At 33.4% G+C, this 20,652-nt stretch overlaps 1 protein-coding gene across 1 annotated transcript in view; it reads left to right on the top strand.

The window, feature by feature from the left end:
- RYR3 (ryanodine receptor 3) overlaps positions 1–20,652 on the top strand; it is a 241,921-nt gene that overhangs the window by 85,291 nt on the left and 135,978 nt on the right. Inside the window, exons 13-22 of the mRNA XM_032984720.2 lie at positions 1,057–1,178; positions 4,378–4,546; positions 5,586–5,721; positions 7,355–7,450; positions 8,170–8,288; positions 10,717–10,850; positions 11,441–11,682; positions 15,103–15,295; positions 19,202–19,418; positions 19,629–19,733. Of these exons, the coding sequence (XP_032840611.1) occupies positions 1,057–1,178; positions 4,378–4,546; positions 5,586–5,721; positions 7,355–7,450; positions 8,170–8,288; positions 10,717–10,850; positions 11,441–11,682; positions 15,103–15,295; positions 19,202–19,418; positions 19,629–19,733 (1,533 nt within the window). The remainder of the gene's footprint in view (positions 1–1,056; positions 1,179–4,377; positions 4,547–5,585; positions 5,722–7,354; positions 7,451–8,169; positions 8,289–10,716; positions 10,851–11,440; positions 11,683–15,102; positions 15,296–19,201; positions 19,419–19,628; positions 19,734–20,652) is intronic.

Below are 20,652 nucleotides of genomic sequence, written 5' to 3'. Positions count from 1 at the left end.
TCTGTGGATTCTGGGGCCCAGATAAACTTGTAGGTAATGTTTGCCTCTTCTTAAAGCACTTTCTCATCATGTTGGAAGGAACAGAGCACATGTGTACTTTGTATTCTGCCAAGTACAGGAAAGCATCGCTTTCCAATGCTTTGGATACCTATGTGCCAGTATGTACAAAAAGGTGTTGGTAAATATCCTTCCCATTTGTGGCAGTAACCACTCGTATAACATTATTAGTTTCTTTAGTTAACTATTCAGTGCCTTCAGAATTACTCAGCTAACTGGGAAGTTGGGCAGCAAATTTTTACTACCTCAGAGCGAAAAAAAAACATTTTTCAGTGAAAAATTCAATAGGTTACATCTTAGGCAAAGAAGCATGATAACTCACATTTAATTCTTACAAAAGTACTGTAGGATTTTAATGACTCAAAATGATCAAGATTTGTTTTTTTGTGATACCTAAAACTTATGCTGGCTTTTTGTGAAATTGGGTATTTATTTAAAGTGAGAAATTAAAAACCCACCAAAGCATCTCTGTTATTGCTTGAAGTTCATATGATGTTCACATCTGGTTCTGACAAGAATCCAACATAATGTGTAGAGAATAGTTAAATGAGTTGGAAGTTACTTATAAATATTGTTGCTTCTTTAGCTGCATTGTAATTTTCATGATGTTTGTCACTCCAGCCTGACTTTCTTGTCAGTAGCCTTTTCATGGATGAATCCTTCCGTAAATGATGCTTAAGACAGTGAAGATGCTCTTTCCCTGACAGGCTGAATATAGAAAGAATGACATTTTTTGTTTCAGTCAGAAAATACTTGATAAGCATATATGTTTAATGAATTGTGGTGGTACATTAAAATCTCTCTCTGAAAAACTTCTATGTGAGACTGACAAATTCATAATTAGTTAATCAACAACTGTTCAGATAAAGTGATTAAGAAGTAGTAGCTCAGTGTATATGCAATTACTGTTTTCAGTGCAATATTGAAATAAGTTACAAAATGTTTAAAAGCACAAAGGTTTTTTACGTAATTATTGTAATAATTACTGATTTTCAATAGGTTATATTACACCAAGAAGGTCATATGGATGATGGTCTAACCTTACAAAGATGTCAGCATGAGGAATCCCAGGCTGCCCGAATCATTCGCAATACTACCAGTTTATTCAGCCATTTTATAAGGTAGTTGTTACCATCTTTTATACAATCATTTTTTGTTTGTTTTTTAAAGTATTCTGAAATGATAAGAATTTCTCTAACAGAATCTTATTTCCTGCTTTCAAGTATTGGTATTTAGAAGCTATTAGCAATATATTTTTACTGTGTTATGTTTGTGATTTTGATGAGTAATGCCATTAAATAGATAAAACAGTGTATTTAAGATTATTTACATGATATTCAATACCTTGAAGCCAGAAGCAAACTGTATTGTGATCCAGATTGAAGAAAGCATGCTAAATGATCTTAGTGTAAAGCCATTAATAAGTACAGTAGATGGAATTTAAAATATAAAAATGTTCTTATTTTTCTGTTTTTCTTGGTTGACCCAATATTATAGCTAACTCTATTGAAATTTGCCAAACTAATTGAAAGGAATATTGATACCTAATACTGTTTAGATCAAAAATGTGAAGGGAAACCATAGCAGACCTGAGTCCATGAAAATAAACAATAGAAGTAAGTACAAAATATATCTCTACATGTCTGGGATGGGAATAACAATTTATTGCTTTCAAAATCTGGTCTGAAACATTTTACCTATACCTTTTTAATCACCCATCCTGTTGATCCTGCAAATTGTCTGCCACTCTGCTGATCATATCTGGAAGGTTTAAAGACCAGAGGAGAGGCAGTTCTCTCTATGCAGTGTAACAGATTATATGCAGTAACAACAATTAGGGCAGAAGGCTGTCAGCTGAGGAGGTAAAAGGAACAACTTCTTAACTCCTCTCTCAGATAAATTATTATGTGAGCATTCATAAATCTCCAGTTTAAACCAACATGTTTATTTTCAGTGAAACGGATTTACGGGTATTCAAAGTCAGTAACATCATCTCACCAGAGAGACAGTGACTATATCTGATTTTAAGGAACAAATCAAGTTGTGATTCAAAGACTTTAGAATGGAGTCAATAGAATTACCTTCTTAATAGTATTTATATTTCAAATCTTTGCTGAACTAGAGAGCAATGCAGTTAGTAATTAATTACACCTCAGTAAGAATTATCTGAGATTAGGCTGTTCTACTAACTGCATAACAGAGATCAAAAACTGATGTGGAAGCAGTGATTGTTATTTCCACAGATCAAAATTCCAAATACCTTGGATACCTGGGCATTTTGAAACATCCAATATATGAGCACCCTAAACATGGAGTCAGTACTACAAAGGATATTAGAAAGTTAGGGAATTTTAACAATTTGATATGGCATCAGACTTGATCTGTCACAACTTTGATTTACTGAGAAGGTTATATAAAGAGCTGTACTTCTTAAGTAGTTGCCTAATATACTTGCCACAGATGTGTCAACATAATTTTAATGGAAAAATACAATCTTGGACAATAGCAAAACAAATGTGTTGGACATGAATATAATTTAAAGCAGTTCATCTGTGTTTGTACATCACTGACTGAAGAGCCTTTGTGTCCTCAGGAGAAGTTGACTCTTAATAAACCATTGAAAAAATTAGCATTAGAAGATCCTGTCTTTATCACATTTCCTCCCTAGTTTGTTTTTCTGGATGCAAGCCTGTATTTAAACAATAGTATTTATGAAATAGATTTATCTGAATCAAAATTTGACTTGCTTTCACCACATCAATGCACTCTCTTCAGCTTAAATATTTTCCAGTCCTCTTGAAGTATATGTTGTGCTTAAAAAGGTTTGTTCTACTGCTTTATCTGATCTGGCTTGTCAATTCGTACAAAACTGTTCAGAAAGTTTTCTGTCACTACCAGTTTAACTTAATTTTGACAGACCTTAGTTATCAATAAGTTTGAGACTTTTCATGGAAGTAATTGTAGTGTTTATTCTCATAAGGGCTTTAGTATTTGAACGCTGAAGGGAGGTATCATGAAAACTGTCTTACAGGTGTGGTTGTATTTGACTTTTTAAATAATATATTTAGCTGTTAGTTTGAAAATATGGGGCATTTTGAAGCATAATTTTATTATGCTGTTACTTTTGTTCCCCTTCTTTTACTTGTTTAAAGTGTTCAAGTCATCTTGCATTACTAAACTTACACAATAATAGCTCTTTGACAAGCAGCAAGATCTTCAATTCAGTGAAAGTTCCATGTTTTCTTCACTATAGCTCTTCCATATGATATGTTTTTGTCTGAAAATTTTTAGGGTAAAATACAATTCTGTGCCAATGCATATTAATTTAAAATTGTTAAGATGAACATATAAGCATGCACAGTGAAATTGGTAAGAATGTATGTAGTACTGAAGAAACTATTTTTTCATAGTGCTTGGCAGAAGTTTTAATTATGATGACCAAGCGGTCATCTTTGTATTACTATCTAATAATAAAAAAAAAAAAAAAAAAAAAAAAGAGTTAAAAATTTGCTTCCACAGAACCCACCATATGAGACTGCATTTAAAACGTTACTTCTTCAGTATCACAAGGGACTACACTACTCCTTTGTATTTCTTGTGCTGAGGATATAAAAACAGAGCCACCTCTTCCAGCAGTCAGCTCCTCCTAGATTATACTATTTATAGTAGTGAGTCAGACCCTGAAAATTTGGGTTGTCACCCAAGATTGAGCAAATGCTTCAACAGAAAAGATACATTATTTTAATGACAACTGAGATTCATTGAAATGCTTTATATTTTTAAATTCCCTCCTCCTTTATTTCCTGTATAGAGTTGATACAGAAGACCTTATTAATGGTTATAGTTACCTACTATTGTTTTGTTCTTTTTTTAGAAGACTGGGAGTGTACAGCCTCAGTAACTGCTACTACTTTAGTCTATCTGCATATATGCCTATATCATAAATAGGATTTAAAGTATCTAAACAAAATCAATTACTGTATGAAAGGACTTCAGTACATCTTTCTTCTCTGTTTCATCTTTTTGCTGCCCTATATTGTTTCTTCTGCTCATTTTAAAAATTTTTTTTAATTCTTCTCTCTCTTTACATCGGTGCAGAAAGGGAAACATGATTCCACTTCAGGAAGCTCTGAGTGCTGGACACCCAAACAATAGATGTCTGAATGATTTGCAATTCAAATCAGCTGTTACTCATATACATGTCACGTACAACAAGACTTGATTTAGATACCAACAAAAAATAGACTGCTACCTAATACTGTAAATTACAGTGAGAAATTGAATAATGGTGCTAGTCTTTCTCGTTGTTGTTTTCTGTAGTGTAAATAACAGAACACTATCACCCACTGCCCTGCCTATTGAGGAGATGGCTCAGACTCTGCAAGACCTGATTACTTACTTCCAGCTTCCCGAAGAAGACCTGGAACATGAAGATAAGCAAAGCAAGCTTCGGTCACTCAAAAACAGACAAAATCTATTCAAAGAAGAGGTACGGAGAGAGAAATTGTTACATTAATTTTAAGTGTATTGTGTCACAGACATTGAGAACGTCCTAAAGATTATAAACTAGATGCATATATATGATTTATAATGTAAAGTTCCATAACTGATATATACATGTATAATATACTGTAATGCCATATGAAAACTTGATGTTACATATTTTTCACTTCCACACTTGTCACAGGCCAGCCACTAGCACTCTCTCCTAAAATTTGGTCTTAATTCTTCTGAGCATCTTAAACAGATGTCATTTTTAAAAGACATGGTTGTGACAAGAAATGTATTTTTCTATGATTTTCCACATCCTGAGTACCCCAAATGAATCATAAAACCTGGATCAATGATAGGTAGTATTTCTGATGTCTTTTCTGTTCATCTGGTTGTGAAATAGGAACTTTTTATCTCTAGAATCTGGAAGAATGCTGGGTTTAGAGAACGATATGTATTAACATAATTGTAGAATTGCTCTTCTCTGAAAATTTAATAATTGCATTTCTGTATAAATAGGAAATTTATTTTACAGTTTTCTTAGACATGTTTGGATTGCTTGCAAATTTTCAATATCATTTTAGTCTCCAATCAAATTGAAGTTAAAAATCTATTCTAGTATTTGAACTTGTTTGATTTACAGATATTTTACTGGATAGCAAAATTTCTACCTTTTTTAATCAACAAAAATTCCTTTGTATATAAATCTAAAGTGTAGGTTGTTTTCCTATGTAAGGAAGGTTTTATGTAAAAAAGAGTCTGTTCACAAAAATAAGAGCCATTATTGTCAGCTTTATTTATTCGTTACTTTTTGTAACACTTAGCTGAGTAAGGAACAGTATGGCATCATTCTCTAAAATGGATGATTCTGATACAGAAAAATACATGTTCAGATCTTGTAAGCACAATGTTGTTTTGTTTTGTTTTTTTTAATGTAAGATGATTCAACTTTTAAATGTGTACAGGAAAAAATCTTTTAAAATGGCAACAAACACTTTTTCATGTACAGTTTGCTTTCCTCTGTCATATGTGTTTAGGGAATGCTGGCACTAGTTTTGAACTGCATTGATCGCTTAAATGACTACAACAGCGCAGCTCATTTTGCAGGAATTGCAAGAGAAGATCATGGTACAGCATGGAAAGAAATTTTAAATCTCCTTTACAAATTGTTAGGTAAGTTCTTCAATAATCTACTAATGTAGAAAAACAGGATAGGTATTCTTTATATTCTGCTTGTTGCTTCACCACCAAAGAATACTTTGTGTGTTATTCATTCTATCATGTAAATTACAGAATTTCTTACATATACTTACTGATATTTATTACAGAGAACAGTTCACTGAGCAATGATACAGCAGAAAAATAAATCTCATCTATTTGGAAAAAGATTGGTGCAGCATGCCAAATGTGGTAGTTTGTTTTTTTTTTTTTTTTTTTTAATTTAAATATACCTGTGGTATTCAAATAGGTGTGAATTATTATTTTAAAACTTAGAAAAACTGGAAAACTGTCTTTATATATGAAGCTGAAGAGAAGCCTAAAAGTAATAGTCAGAGCTTGTAGGTCTACTGGATCCATGTTTGTCACCTGAGGCTTAGATTTAATTTTAATAAAAATAATTACATAAAACAGAAATTAAAATATTCCTTTCAGTTTCAATGCCATGCTTTCTAGACTGAACTTATGTGTTGTAATATGGCCAAAATTATAGAGGAGGTATGAAGTAGGTATGTGTGTATTTCTTTAAATCACTAATTTGATACCTTCGTTGTGTAATTTCTCATATAGGAGAATCTCATCTTTTGATGGAGTTTAAGTACATTCTAATTTTTACAAAGAAAGTTGGTTCCAAACCATGGTAAAATATGGAAGTTGACAGGACAAGAATGAAACAAACCCGGGGGAGCACTTTGAAGCGTGAGGTTATTCATGTAGCACAGACATGCAGATATTTCTGGTGAAGTCTCCTCATTGCTTTAGAAAGTAATGAGATGTCATTGCCTTTATTTTACTAGTTTTACAAGTTTAAAGAAAAGCAGGATGAAAAAGAACTCTTTAGTGCTATGTAGGCCTTTTCAGATTTTGTCTTGATTTTCTTTTGCAGGTACATCTTGAACACATTCATTCTCATGTAATAATATTAAGTTAATGCTTCATAATAAAAATCCTTGACAATTGTATACAAAAGGCATTTTTTTTTTCTATGATCAGTAATAACTTCTGAAAGAAAAAAATCAGTATTGCTCAAAATATTTGAATGCTGGTGAATTTTTGAAGTGCAGTCAAATAACAATGTGTTCTGCACTGCTGAAGACTAAAAGCTATCCATTCTATAACATGTTTTAATCAGAATGTAAAGAGCAATACACCCAACCTGCACTTGAGCTTAAACTTCTGCATATGATCTTCCTACTCATTGGTAGGAGGAAATAGAAAAAGTTGTTCAGCATCTTGAGCATGACAGTGCTTGATATTTGCATAAAACAAGGATGGTGGATAATTTCTATTTAAATTTAACCCTAAAATAAAACATAAGTAAGATAGTTTTTTGCTGAAGTTCTTGTTTATCCAGTAGACCCCATTAACTTCAAAAACTACATGTTCTTTAGAAGTTATGTCAGTTGCTGATATTCCAATTAATGAAAATCTCAATTCCTTATTATCATATGTATATGTACTTAGGATTTGTCTGTTTATTATTTTGTGAAGTTGTTATAAAATTTGTGTTAAAATATATACAATTAACATTAGTGAGTTAAAAAAAAAAAAATCTGTTATAAAATTATACCTTCTGGTTTTTTTCCAGCTGCTCTCATCCGTGGCAACAGAAATAATTGTACTCAGTTTTCCAGTAACCTCGATTGGCTAATAAGCAAATTGGACAGAGTAGAATCTTCCTCAGGTGAGACCCACTTTTATCAATGTAAATTAACTACCAATACGCCATACACAGCTGTCTTACGTTATAAATGTCAGAGGAGTTTTCTGTGAAAAAAACATGCATTGGAAAACAAATACACTGCCTTTTTTTTTTTTTTTTTTTTTTTAAATTGAGGAAAGTATTACATTTAATCACATTTTTTTTGTTCATACACTTGGTATGTGCAATACCACATCCAGACAGTGTTGCACGTGACTTTGGTGAATTAATGGATTGGGTCAGACAGTATCAAGACTACTGTGCCATTGCTGTTAAATAACACCAGAGTTGTTTGTGGACACAAATACAAATAACACGTATATATAGAGAAGTTTGTTTTTGTTTGTGTTTTTTTTTCTATGGGGTGTTCAACAAAATATCAAAATACTATACAGTGCTCCCTGCTAAAACCTTTCATCTCTCCCACTGAAAAGAAGGAGCTAAACCTGCATTTTTCTCAAATGGTTTTAAAATTGTCGCTATTTTCAGAAGAAATCAAAAATTCACACCTTCATAATGTATTTATGTATAATGTGGTTCACGTCCCGGTCATACTAATACTCTTTAAAAGTGTTTTAATTCTCTTCGGCTGGAGAAAAGATAGCATCTCTTCAGATACTCTGTTATTTACTGAGTTTTTAGACTGTGTTCAGTTGCTCAGGCGATTTAGTGACAATATTATTTCTGTGGCCTTCATACAGGTATCTTGGAAGTGTTGCACTGCATCTTGATTGAAAGCCCAGAAGCTTTAAATATAATAGCTGAGGAGCACATCAAATCCATTATTTCATTGTTGGATAAACATGGGCGCAATTACAAGGTGTGTTTGGAAAAACTAAGGATGTATTGATAATCTTACAATGATTTGTGGAAAGAAAAACCAGAGAAATGTCTACATGGAAATACATGATTTTAGTACCTTTAGAGGTATAAAACAACCTTGAAGTACATTGCAAAATTGTTTTGTTGAGATTAAATAAAGTTTAATATATAATTAATTTTCAGTTTCAAATGCATCAAACATGTAGGACAAGCAAATAGTTAAGAAAAAACCAGTCAGAACTCTGGATTTGCTGAGAAAATGATGCGTTCAGGTGGCTGTAAACACATGGACGGAGTAGCTTGCTTTGTGATGTAGGGCTCGGCAGAATCAGTGAACTACCATTGTATCTGCAGAAAGACAGAACTAAATCCTGTCAAGTCATTCCTAACTTGAGTAATAATAATGGTAGCAGAAAAGAGCAAAATAAAACAAGAAATCAGAAAAATAATCCAAATATCTGAAAACACAGGTGTTCAGAAGAAAGAAAAGAACCCTGAGTTATACCAGAAGAAATAATGGTGGAAGTTAATTTAGACATCAATGTGCAATTTATTATGATAGAAGGTGGTGAACACAGTTTCTGGCTGTGATCAGGATGACATCACAACACAGAGGATATAGTTCTATGTGTGATTTTCTGATGCGAGTTTCCTTCTTCAATTAAAATATTACTTGAAAGACTGATAACCTGGAGGAAGAACAAAGAAAGTTTTAGTCAGATGAAATTACTGATTTATAGGAGAAGGTGTTGTGGAGAACGTAACCAACTACAGATACGGAAAATGAGAGAAGTATTTTTAAGCATGAACTGATAAAAGTAGGCATAAGGAAAAAGTTAAAATTACAGTGGTAAGTTTAGCTTACTATTTTTAGCTGTTAGCGAGGTTATTGTGCTGTGCCAGTCACGTGCAAAGAGAACCTTTCAGTTGGAGCATCTTAATGTTGAACCTCATAGAGAGAACTTAAAGCAGAAAAGGAAAATGTTGTATACAGGACCAGAATTAGACTGTTTAATAGATTTGCAGATTTCCATTTGTAATGTCTTTGACTAAACATCAGTAAGTAATGGAGTAATGTGAAGTAATGAATTTATTTGTTACTCCGGAAACAATACATCTTGTTCTTCTGATAGATTAGCAATCCCGTTGTGATTTAGGAAATAAGAAACAGTAATATTAGTAACCAAAACTGTCTTGGAAATTATTGACTTGAAAGATTTTTTTAAATGAAAAGCCTTGCATCAGAAATATGATCAGCGAATGTATAGAGATTATTTAAACAGTTGATACGTAAATTCTGAGTTACTGATAATCATTAGTGTTTATTAAGGCACATACAGCTGAGTGCCTGTCAGAGTTTCTGTGGTTATTTAAGTTTTTACCTCTATCCTTCTGCTAGAGGTTTCTGCCCAATAACAGAGATGTTAGAAAGAAAAATGCATGGGCCAGGACATAGCAAAATTCACAATATAGTAGTTTAAACTGCTGTTGAGGATGGTTTTGTGCTACTCCTCTGGGCAGAGAACAGGAGTGGATAAAATACATGTTCTGTTCTGCTGCTCCTTGTGTTGTACAACACTTTCCAAAATGGTAATCGGCAATGTGAAGGTGGTTCTTTGTCTTGGAGATGGTCTGTAAGAGTTTAGATCATTTGGGCTCATTGCTCAATGGTTGCTTGTCAGAGCTCAGGCACATCTTTAAGCTTCTCTGGTTTTTGTAAAAGTATACAGCTTTGTCCCTCAGCATTAAACAACACTATGTTACTGTGTTCTCTTCCAAAACCTTCTGTTCCAGTCATTTGTGAGAGAATTATGTAAATCTCTTTCACTTTTCAGACTGTGACAAAAAAAATGCTAAAATTTTAGAATAAGGTCTTTCTGAAACTGTGTTTTGCCTTATAGTGGTTTCTTTTAAATTTTTTTAATTTTAAAAATGAATGTATTACTTCTCATATTGAAAACATGTTTTCAGAACAGGTTCATAATCAGTCTGAGAACTGCAGTTGAAAATTGTCCACTAATTCTGCTCAGAAAGTCTTTTGGGCTGCTGTAAATTTCTTACAGAGTTTCTTTTACATTTCAAATTTTTAATGAGATTGAATTTTAAAAAAAATGTAAGGAGTTGACATACAGCCATTCTAGCTTTGCTTTTTTTCTAATTGAAATGAGAAAAAGAATCTCAAAGGAAGACTTTCTGAGGCATTTTGCAAACCCTGTGTTCTGAATTTGTGTTCCATGAATGTTTGATATCCTCTATCAGTACAGACTACACTTGGTCCATATATGTGAAAAGTATTTGGGAAACAATAACAATAATGTGTATTATATTCCATCCTTTAGGTCTCATCTGAATGTAAATTAAGCTAACAACTGAATGATAGTATATGCAGCTGCCTTTACCCAACTTTCTTCTGATTTTTTTTTAAGGTTCTCGATGTGCTTTGCTCTCTTTGTGTCTGTAATGGAGTTGCAGTTCGTGCTAATCAAAATTTGATCTGTGACAATCTACTGCCTAGAAGAGATTTACTCTTGCAAACACGTTTGATTAATGATGTGACAAGGTACAGTGACATGTTTTATTGTTATATTAGAAAAAATGCAACTTACATGTCTTCAATAATTAATTTAAGAAAATACTGCAACCTAAGAGATGTTCCACAGTTGTGAATATTAAGACACACACTTTAGGAAGTGTTTATATATAAACTTCTGCAAAACCTATTTTTACAAACAATATGGGAATTGTAATGGAAACTGTGTTCAAATAGAAATCGCTAACAATAAGATCTGTTCTGAAATGTAAAGATGAAAGTTGCTTGTTTCTCACTCAAAACAGAACATGCCTTACCTAATAATTATTATGGAGTATATAAACATACTGTGAAGTACTTGTGTGTTTTAAGAGGGATTTGATTTTAGGAAATAATCTTGTTATTCCTCTAGGTTTTTCAAAACATGGAACCTATACCTTACAAGATGATTCTACAACAGCTTTATAAAGTCATAAAATTGGTCACTATTTTAATTATTATAAGCAAAATGTGGACATCTACACTCTTGCCGTATTTGCAAAGTGAATTTGGCTGTTATACAGCAATATAATTCATATGTCACATTTTCTGTTCTAACTAGATTACATTTTCTTCCTTAGCATAAGGCCAAACATATTTTTGGGTGTTGCTGAGGGCTCTGCACAATACAAGAAGTGGTACTTTGAATTAATAATTGATCACGTTGATCCATTCTTGACGGCAGAACCCACCCATTTACGAGTTGGATGGGCCTCTACTTCAGGTTATGCCCCCTATCCTGGGGGTGGGGAAGGATGGGGAGGCAATGGTGTTGGTGATGACCTGTACTCTTATGGTTTTGATGGCCTTCATCTGTGGTCTGGTAAGTACTTTGTTCACTTCCACTTATCCTTACACTTAGGAGTTACTTACCTTTATCTTCAGTACCTGTGTGTATAGCATGTTATTTCATAGTGAGCTATATTCAGAACTCCAGGATACCATGAATTTGTTTAGAATTTCAGATCAGACTTCTTGTCTGAGATTTTAGTCAATATTCAATTATACCAGTTAGGCTTTTTAGCAAATAGCTTCTATTTTCACAATTTTGATCAAAATAGGATTTTCCAGATCTTGATCGATATTGGCTTAGGTCTATCTGTTCAAAATAAATGCATGTATTGATCTCAGATGAATTAATTGTATATGGATCTACATTTGCATTAATCTTTCACTTTGTATCTACAGTTGAATTAAAATGACATTATTATTCTCACATCTATTAATACATTTAATAAATTGAATTTAAATTTTGATAAATAGTTTAATGAAAGATAATTTTGGCAATTAGAAATAAGAACTACTACACTATTACCAACTTCAGTTATTTTTAGAACAGAAATCTCTGTAGTGAAATATCAAACTGAAAACCTGTAGTTACTATGCTGTTTGAAAAACTATTTTTTCATATTATTATCTAAAATAGGCTTAGTAGAATAAAATAGAGCTTTTCTAGAAATGCTTCTTAATGTGTGTAGTTATCTAGGACACTCTCAAATGGTATTTCAGTGAAGTGGTTACACTTGCAGTTTATAAAGTAGTTAATGGATGCCAGCAAATGAACATTTTGTGGTCACTTAAGGATCAATGAAGGTAAACCTGTGGTCTTACTAGCCATTCTTTTTCAAGTAAATTGAAGATGTTAGTGGGCTGAGTTAACGAAAAAGTGGAAGTCACCGCCCATGCAGTCAGGTAGATTTAAGTAAGAGCTCTAGAAGAGTACAAGGAGTTTACAGGTGGGCTCATCTGAAGTGTTGCAGTTTAAATAATTTTTGTAATAATGAGTGTGTTATAATAGAGACTAACCACTGAGGAAAAAGGAGAAAACAGAAGAATCTGATTAGGATGCTTTGGAGGGGGGTGCATAGTCAGTTGGAAGGGGACTTTGGAGCTATGAGCAAGTCTGTTGCTTTATTGTGTGGTTATCCCTTTCCCAATACTATATCCTGGCAAAGGAACTAGAATATACTTTTTATAAACAGACAGATTGTCGCAGCAGAATAGCTTTTGACCATATCAATGTACATTCCTATAGAAACAACTAGCAAAATGCTATTGGCTAATTGTAAGAATCAAATGGCAACACAGGAAATGCTGATGGTTGGTTTTGCTTTCTTAAATATTTAAAGCAGAGCTCTGGCAATTAGATTTTGTAACAAAATATTTAACAATCGATCTTAATTGGTAAAAGTCTTGCATTCATAAAGAAGATTTTGTTAAGAATATAAATGAAACTGGAAGATCACCTTTTATTAATATTGTTTTTTCTCTGGTTTATACTTTGGTATTCATAAATTGTTTGAGAACAAATTTTATTGGCTGCGTCTCTGCCTCAAGATAGAATTGAGCTGAAAACTGATTTAATTTTCCAGAATGAGATGTGGGCATTTTTTTCCAAGGTTAGGCAATTCTAGCCACCTTTTCTCTGAAATGTTCAAACACTGAGTTGGGAATGTAACATTTTGTTGTGCAGGACATTTGTAACAATTTGTTTCACCAGGTATTTAACATCGTATGTTTCTTGTAGAAGTCTTTTAAAATTTGTTCAAAAGACTTAGAAAAAACTTCAGTATTAGCACACTCTAGAGATCTGTCTTAATTTCATAGTTTTGTTTCTCAAGTGTGTAGCCATCCATGAGCATTCAGAGGTTTGGGGGGAAAAAAAGACATTTCAGTCCTTGTGTGTATAGCATGTTATTTTTCCTTCCGGTTCTCTCTTGCATACACAGTAAATGATAGTTATTTTTTAGCTTGTTCAAATTGTAGCTTGTGCTTTATTTAGTGTGTGCTATTCAAGGCATGTAGTCAAAATCATTCACTTCCCCATATTTCTTAGTGCCTTGAAATGCTATATACAGCAGAGTAGTTTTTAATTCCTTAGAAAAGAATAGTGTGGTGCTATGCAATTAAAAGATTTGTTGTAAATACTGTGTACATAAATACGCTGACTTTGATTTTATGGCCTTCTAACATTGCCTAATTTGGGTGTGTTTGACTTTTCAATTATATTAGCATTGTTCTAGTATAGGGTTTTGTATATAAAATATCTGTGTATGTGCACGCATACATAATTAATTTTTTTTTTCAGCACTACTGCACAAATCTCAAATGACAGAAATAATGGTTTTGGGGAGTAAGTTCAGAGACTTCTGTAACATACTCCATTATAAATGACTGAATAAATCATAAATACAAAATGGAACACTAGTTGAACCTCAGAAATACAGTGCTTGAAAGACTCTTAAATCTTATCTCCTGCAGTAAGGGAAAATTTAGCTGGAAAAATAAAATGTTTTCAAGGGGAATGTTTTGAAAAGAGTTCTGAAGATGTATTCCTTAGCTAAAATTATACTCAGCTACTCAAGTACGTTTGAAAAACTGCAGTTATCTATAAATGTGTATGGTTAGTTTACTTAAGATATCTTATCTTCAGTTAATTGTTACTATAGTTGGTGAGTCCTGTGCATGGCTCTAAGATTCCACCTTCCCAGGTAGGGAAAATGAAGCTCCTTCTGTTTAGTGTATGGCTGCAGTTGTTAAAACCTGGCCCATTGAATTCTTGATCCATTTTTTGATAACTCAGTATACCACTCTACCTCTTGGTACTGTACACCTAGATATTGGTCAAAATCACAGCTCCAGTAGAATTTATAGACTGGCTTAGGTTGAAAGGGACCTTTAAAGACCATCTAGTTCCCACCCCCCTGCCCCGGGCAGGGACCCCTTCCCCCAGCCCAGGGTGCTCCCAGCCCCGTCCAACCTGGCCTTGAACCCTTCCAGGGAGGGGGCAGCCACAGCTGCTCTGGGCACCCTGGGCCAGTGCCTCACCAATTAATATTCACAGATATGTGAATCTGGTATTTCACAAACAACTAAAGAAAAAGAAAATTGGATATATCAGTGTTAGCTTTATAAAGAGGGCGTAATTTACTGTGCCTCAGAACTCTTGCATCAGGCTAGTGTGAACTTGTGTGATTTCAGCTGAGCATGTTCTGTCTTATGGACAGTGTCAGGGGTCTGAAGTGATCTGTTCAGTTTATGCACTTTTCTGCCACATGTCAGTTTGAAGAATGTTGACTCACTGTCTCTAAAAGCAGAATTGTTCATAAAACAAATGAAGGCAAGATCCATGTCTTCATGACTACAAACAAAAAACTTGATGGTGTTTTCAAGGAAATAACTTCATTTTTAAACCTGTGAGAGTCTGCTTAAAGCTTCTGATTGCTGAATACTTTTATCTTAGGTCGAGTACCCAGAGCTGTAGCATCTGTCAATCAGCATTTATTAGCATCTGATGATGTGGTTAGCTGCTGCTTGGATTTAGGTGTACCCAGCATTTCATTCCGTATCAATGGACAGCCTGTACAAGGAATGTTTGAGAACTTCAGTACAGAAGGGTTTTTCTTCCCTGTTGTAAGCTTATCAGCAGGTGTAAAGTAAGTACAACTTAATTTTAATTGTTGGTTTCTTTGCTGTCTTGTCACACAAAGTATTGTCCAAATTAATGTATGATTTGTTCTGTTTTGTTGTTTTGGTTCTGCCCAAATAGCAGCTGGGTGGGATGCAAGAAAGTACTGATTAGTTTAAAGATGATTTCACTTAAGGGTGGAATGTGAGCCTGTTAGCAATTTGACCAAGTCACGGTGTCTGAAAATTATTATTTTATGGGCATTTGATGACCTAGGGGAAATTAATTTTGTCTCATTCCAATTATCATTTAAAAAAAAAAGCACCTTAGAAACATAGCACCACATTTGGCACTAATTAAAATTCTCACTGGCTTTCTCAGCAGGAAATAAAAAAACTAAATTATCATGAAAACTGATACTATATTCACAGTAGGAAACACAAAGAACTGATGAGAAGCAGTTTTAGAATGTCGTTACTAATATTGCCCATTTCTTACTGGTTGTAGCAAAAAATACTGACATTCAAGCTTACCATTTTCAGGTTTCTAGTGTTATTCTACCTTAAATTCATTTAGAAAATCTGCAAATGTCAGTCTACTTAGATGGCCAAAATACTTGTGTTAACATTACAAAGCTGACACAACAACAAAAGATTAGCTCTTGCAACAATTTCTGTTCAGTTCATTTTAGAGCATCTTTACTGCTGGTATTGACAGGCAACAATTTTAGAATGGAAAGACATAAAGATAATTAAGGAGAATTCTTCAGTAAGAAAGGTTGGGATTTTTCTGTCTTTTGTAGGCTGAGCAGGATTTCTGCATAAGATATAGATAAGTTATGAAAATTTTTCACTATGAAAAAATGCTAATTGTTTAGATGTCAATAGCTGTCAGAAACTGCCCAAACTTAGTAGAAATAATGAGTGGAGTAAAAGATTGTGGTGAAGGAGTGAAAAGATGCAAAAGGCTGGCTTTTATTTAAAGGAGAGTTTCTCTTATACATGGTAATTTTTAAGAAATTAAGGTTCAGTATGGCCAGAACAGACAGTATATAGTTTTCATAACGGAAAGCAAGCTCAGGTTATAAATGGCCCATACATATAACAATTAAGAAAAAATAAATCTTTGTTTCTCTAACGTGAAGCAAATCAGATAAATAGTTCTCTGTGTGCTTTTCCTTCTGTGATCAATACATAAATATTTTGAGCATCTCACACTTAAGAGAACCTCCCAGGTGAGAATACTAAGATACCAAACAGAATAAAGGAGGCCTGGGAAGGCCTTAATGAATTTTCATTTATTCTCTGGGAGCAACCCTGCTATGTAGCTGCATTAGTATAAGAGCTTTTGAAAATGTTTCTTACTTTTTCTTTAAGAAATCTGCCTAAACTGGTATAATTATTTTTCTTCATTCTTATTTGATGTTGTTTGTGTACTTTGTGAGAGTATTTTCCCTGGTAGTTAATAGCAGTTGATGGCAGTAGCAGGTTACATGTCAACTTCTGTGTCGTGTTAATATCCAAGAAATGTTACTACATGGGAATCCTGAGTTCATAAGTAGAGGAGTGTTCTGCATTGGGCACAGACTCATGTTTCTACTTCTGTTGTGGTTTATCTGCTTTTCCTCTGCTGTGTCTTTCTTAGTCTGTGATTCTCAGTCTGCTTCACAATTCCATCATCAGTTTTTCCTCTCTAAACCTTTGTCAGCACCTGCTTACCCACACTGTCTCTCACTTTGTTTTTTACTGTACGTTATCTCCCTATCATTTTTTTTTCTCCTTCTACCAGTGATACTATGAGCTCTGCTTGTGTTACTACAATATGGCCATTCAAATAATCAAAGAATTTAAACAGCAGCTATGTATTAAGTATTTATTTTCTTTTCTTCTATTCAGATTTATTTAACCTCTTCTTTAAAAGTATTTAAACATAGGGATAAAGAAATGTAATATGAGATTAACTTTAAATAAGCCATCCAACATGCTTTTAGGAAAATTAGGGGTCTGGATATGTTGACATGAAAGGTCAACATCTTAAAAGTAAATGCCTGGTGCTTTTAGTAATTAAATATGAGGTACATTAAATACTGTTATCATGGGGGTCTTGTCTTTCACAAACAGCCTTTGTAGTAAGCAAAAGCTTATTTAGCATAGTCTTGTAATTAAGGCTACAGAAACTAAGTAGAACTGCTAGCAGATTGCTAGAATGGTACGTGCAGTTGCCTATGTACAGCCCAACTCCAAAATTAAGCAAAAGGAGTAGTAATTAACCTACATCAATCTGTTTAACTATTTCTAGCTGCCTTTTAGGAGTTACATTGCTTTTTATTTGATTTTCAGGAGGATTTTTTTTTAAAGCTTAAGGTCAAATTAAAACAAGTTTTTCAAATACAAAGATCTGTACATTTCATTTAAAATGAGAGAAGCAGACAAAGCTTCTTGGAGTGTCCAGGTTTTTAAAAGAGAGTGTGCAGCATTAGGAGGATACAACCTGTGTGGAGGCTTAGATACTGCAGCGAAGAGCAGGGAGAAAACAGGCTTCTGAAGGAATGAGAATATCATAAAGATCAGGTGAGATTTAAAGGTTTGTTACAACTCAGAAAAATTGACCAAGTTTTCGGGAAACAAGGACCTATTTACTAGGGTGTGGTCAGCAAGGGAAGAATTGCATGAGACTGTTCATTTTGATTCTTTCTTTGACTTTTGTCTATTTAGGAAGTTGGACTTCTAGGTCTTAACGTATAATTGACCTTTTTATTTTTAAAGTGTTTTGATCTGTGTTGGGGTTTGCGATAGAGAGGTCTAAGCTCAAAGTCATCATCTCAAATATTTAGCTGCCTTGGAATCATTCAAATATTTTAAACAAAGTATTTAAAAAATTAAATTAGAAAGTTCAAACTTAATAGAAGTAATCAATAACATTGCACTTCTTGTTGACGTTGAACTGTTTCAGATATTTGTGACTTGTGCTTATGTACATCCTGTTTGGGAAAACTTGTGTGTCTTAATTTTTCTTCTCTTTATATATTATTAATATCTCTTACTGTCAATGAAATACGTTGATCTGATAGTATTTCTAGAAGTGCGAGTAAAAAGTGGTACAGGCTTATTCTAGAAGTGCGAGTAAAAAGTGGTACAGGCTTATTCTGGTTACCCCATCACAAGAAATGTATTGGATATTTTCTAGAGATAAAAATGGTTTTTACTTTTCTGTGGTTGGTCACCTCTGGAGTTTGCCTACATGAGGACCAATGTGTGACATTAGATATTTTTTTGTCTTTGTTGTTTTTCCTGGTATGCTGTTGAATTTATATGAAAATTATATATCTAAGGAAAACCAGAAAACTTTAGGGTTTTAATAGGAATCTCAGTTATGCTTCTGAAACTCAGTTGTAGTATTTTTTATAATTTTATTTTCTTGATTTATGTATTATGATTATAGTGTGGGTTTTTTTCACCATATCCTCTGGTTTTTTTCCTCAATTGCCAACTGCCTGTGTGAGAGCACTGAGAAAGTTACTTTAAAACTTTTAAGTGGTATATAAATAGTTACTATGGGAATTTTTAGAGTGATGGTCCAACTTAAATTAGATTTGTGTTTTCAAATAATTTAAATGCATTAAAAATTTCACAGTTTACAGCCATTTGATTTTAAGTAGGATTTTTTTTTTTTAAATACGCTACTGCTTTGAATAATAATTTTGGTTTTTTCAAAAACAAATTTTTAAAAAAATAGTGGATAGGTGATGGTGGTGTTGACAGTATCTGCTAGTATGAATGCTTGGTAACCCTTTGGTGTTTATCAAAACATGAAATACACCTGCATTTTTGTAAATGTTATTCAGAGAGATGTTTAAGTTTCTAAATTAATTATTTATCATGTTAGTGTATGCTGACTATTTAAGAGTATAATTTCTTCATTGAAAATTGCACAGAGTTCGTTTCTTACTGGGTGGACGTCACGGAGAGTTTAAATTTCTTCCTCCATCTGGCTATGCTCCCTGTTATGAAGCATTGCTTCCAAAAGAGAAGATGAAACTTGAACCAGTGAAAGAATATAAGAGAGACTCTGATGGAGTGAGGGATTTGCTGGGGACAACACAATTCCTCTCCCAAGCTTCCTTTATCCCTTGTCCAATAGACACCAGTCAGGTATGTCAAGTATGCAATAATGGGATTGTAAAATATGTCTTAACAAAATTTAAATTCACACTATAAAAACTAAGCTAGCTTGCCCCCTTTCTTAGGAATTCATTATTTGTGTGTTGTGGTGTATTTAACTGAACTAGATGATCTCGGATCTACAAAGTGTGATAACTGGAATCTCTTCTGATATGTGGAATTGGTATGCTCTTTTCTTAGATTGCTCTTCCTTTTCATCTTGAAAAGATCAGGGACAAACTAGCTGAAAATATCCATGAGCTGTGGGGAATGAATAAAATAGAACTGGGCTGGACATATGGCAAGGTATGTTTTGAGTGACCTATCTGGGTACAGTCACCGGTACTAGGTTAAGTCTCCTGCCAGAAAACCTGGACTTGGAAGTTGAACAGAGTATTTAATGGTAGTCTGTACATTACTAATAATAGATGAACATGTAAGCTGGCAGGAGACAATGATATTAACTAGTGATTAGAAAGAAAATTTGGAATATAAATAACATACATAATTTAGCATTATAGGTAATTAACCAGTTGAAAAGATTTCTTAATTGAGAAACATACTAGCTATACCTAGATGAAATTCTACTGAAAATCATACCAATAGTGAGTAACCCGTCAAGTAACTGTGGTTACTCTAGTGTTGGGGATCAAAGAGATAACAAGCAAAAAGTCCATTGTGGAAATTTGCTTCCCTTGAGAATGGAGACAGGGTTATGGTGACTTCTGTAAACATTCAAATTCCTCAAAGCTCAGGTTTTTTATTTAATTAGTTACAGTTAAGACTTATCATTATAATCATCCCTTCTAATGTGGTATAACCTAACAACTTGATGAAAGTAAGGCCATCTGGTCAACATTACTTAAATGCATATGAGAAGACATTCTCTACCCAATGGATGTCACCAAATGAAAAACAGCTAAAAAGGGTAGGCCAATAATATTATATTCAACAATTATATTAAAATTGATATCTTCCCCCAGTAATATAAAATTCAAGAGTCTGGTTTTTGTCTTGAATTTAGATTTTCATCTTGCTTATTTTCAAATTCAGATTTACTGGAGTAGTCCTTCATGTGCCCATCACAACTGTATCCTACCTTAGAACAATTTTTTTTCTTCTCTTCTGCTGATTTTACTTATGGATTTGATTTAACTTTTTCTTCAATAACTCTATCATACTCTTTGCTACAATGTCATTGCTATTGAAATTCTGAGCTTTACTA

The sequence above is a fragment of the Tyto alba genome, unplaced genomic scaffold, assembly GCF_018691265.1.
Source record: "Tyto alba isolate M040663 unplaced genomic scaffold, T.alba_DEE_v4.0 Super-Scaffold_18, whole genome shotgun sequence".
NCBI lineage: Eukaryota > Metazoa > Chordata > Aves > Strigiformes > Tytonidae > Tyto > Tyto alba.
This window is presented reverse-complemented; position numbering and strand designations above follow the sequence as displayed.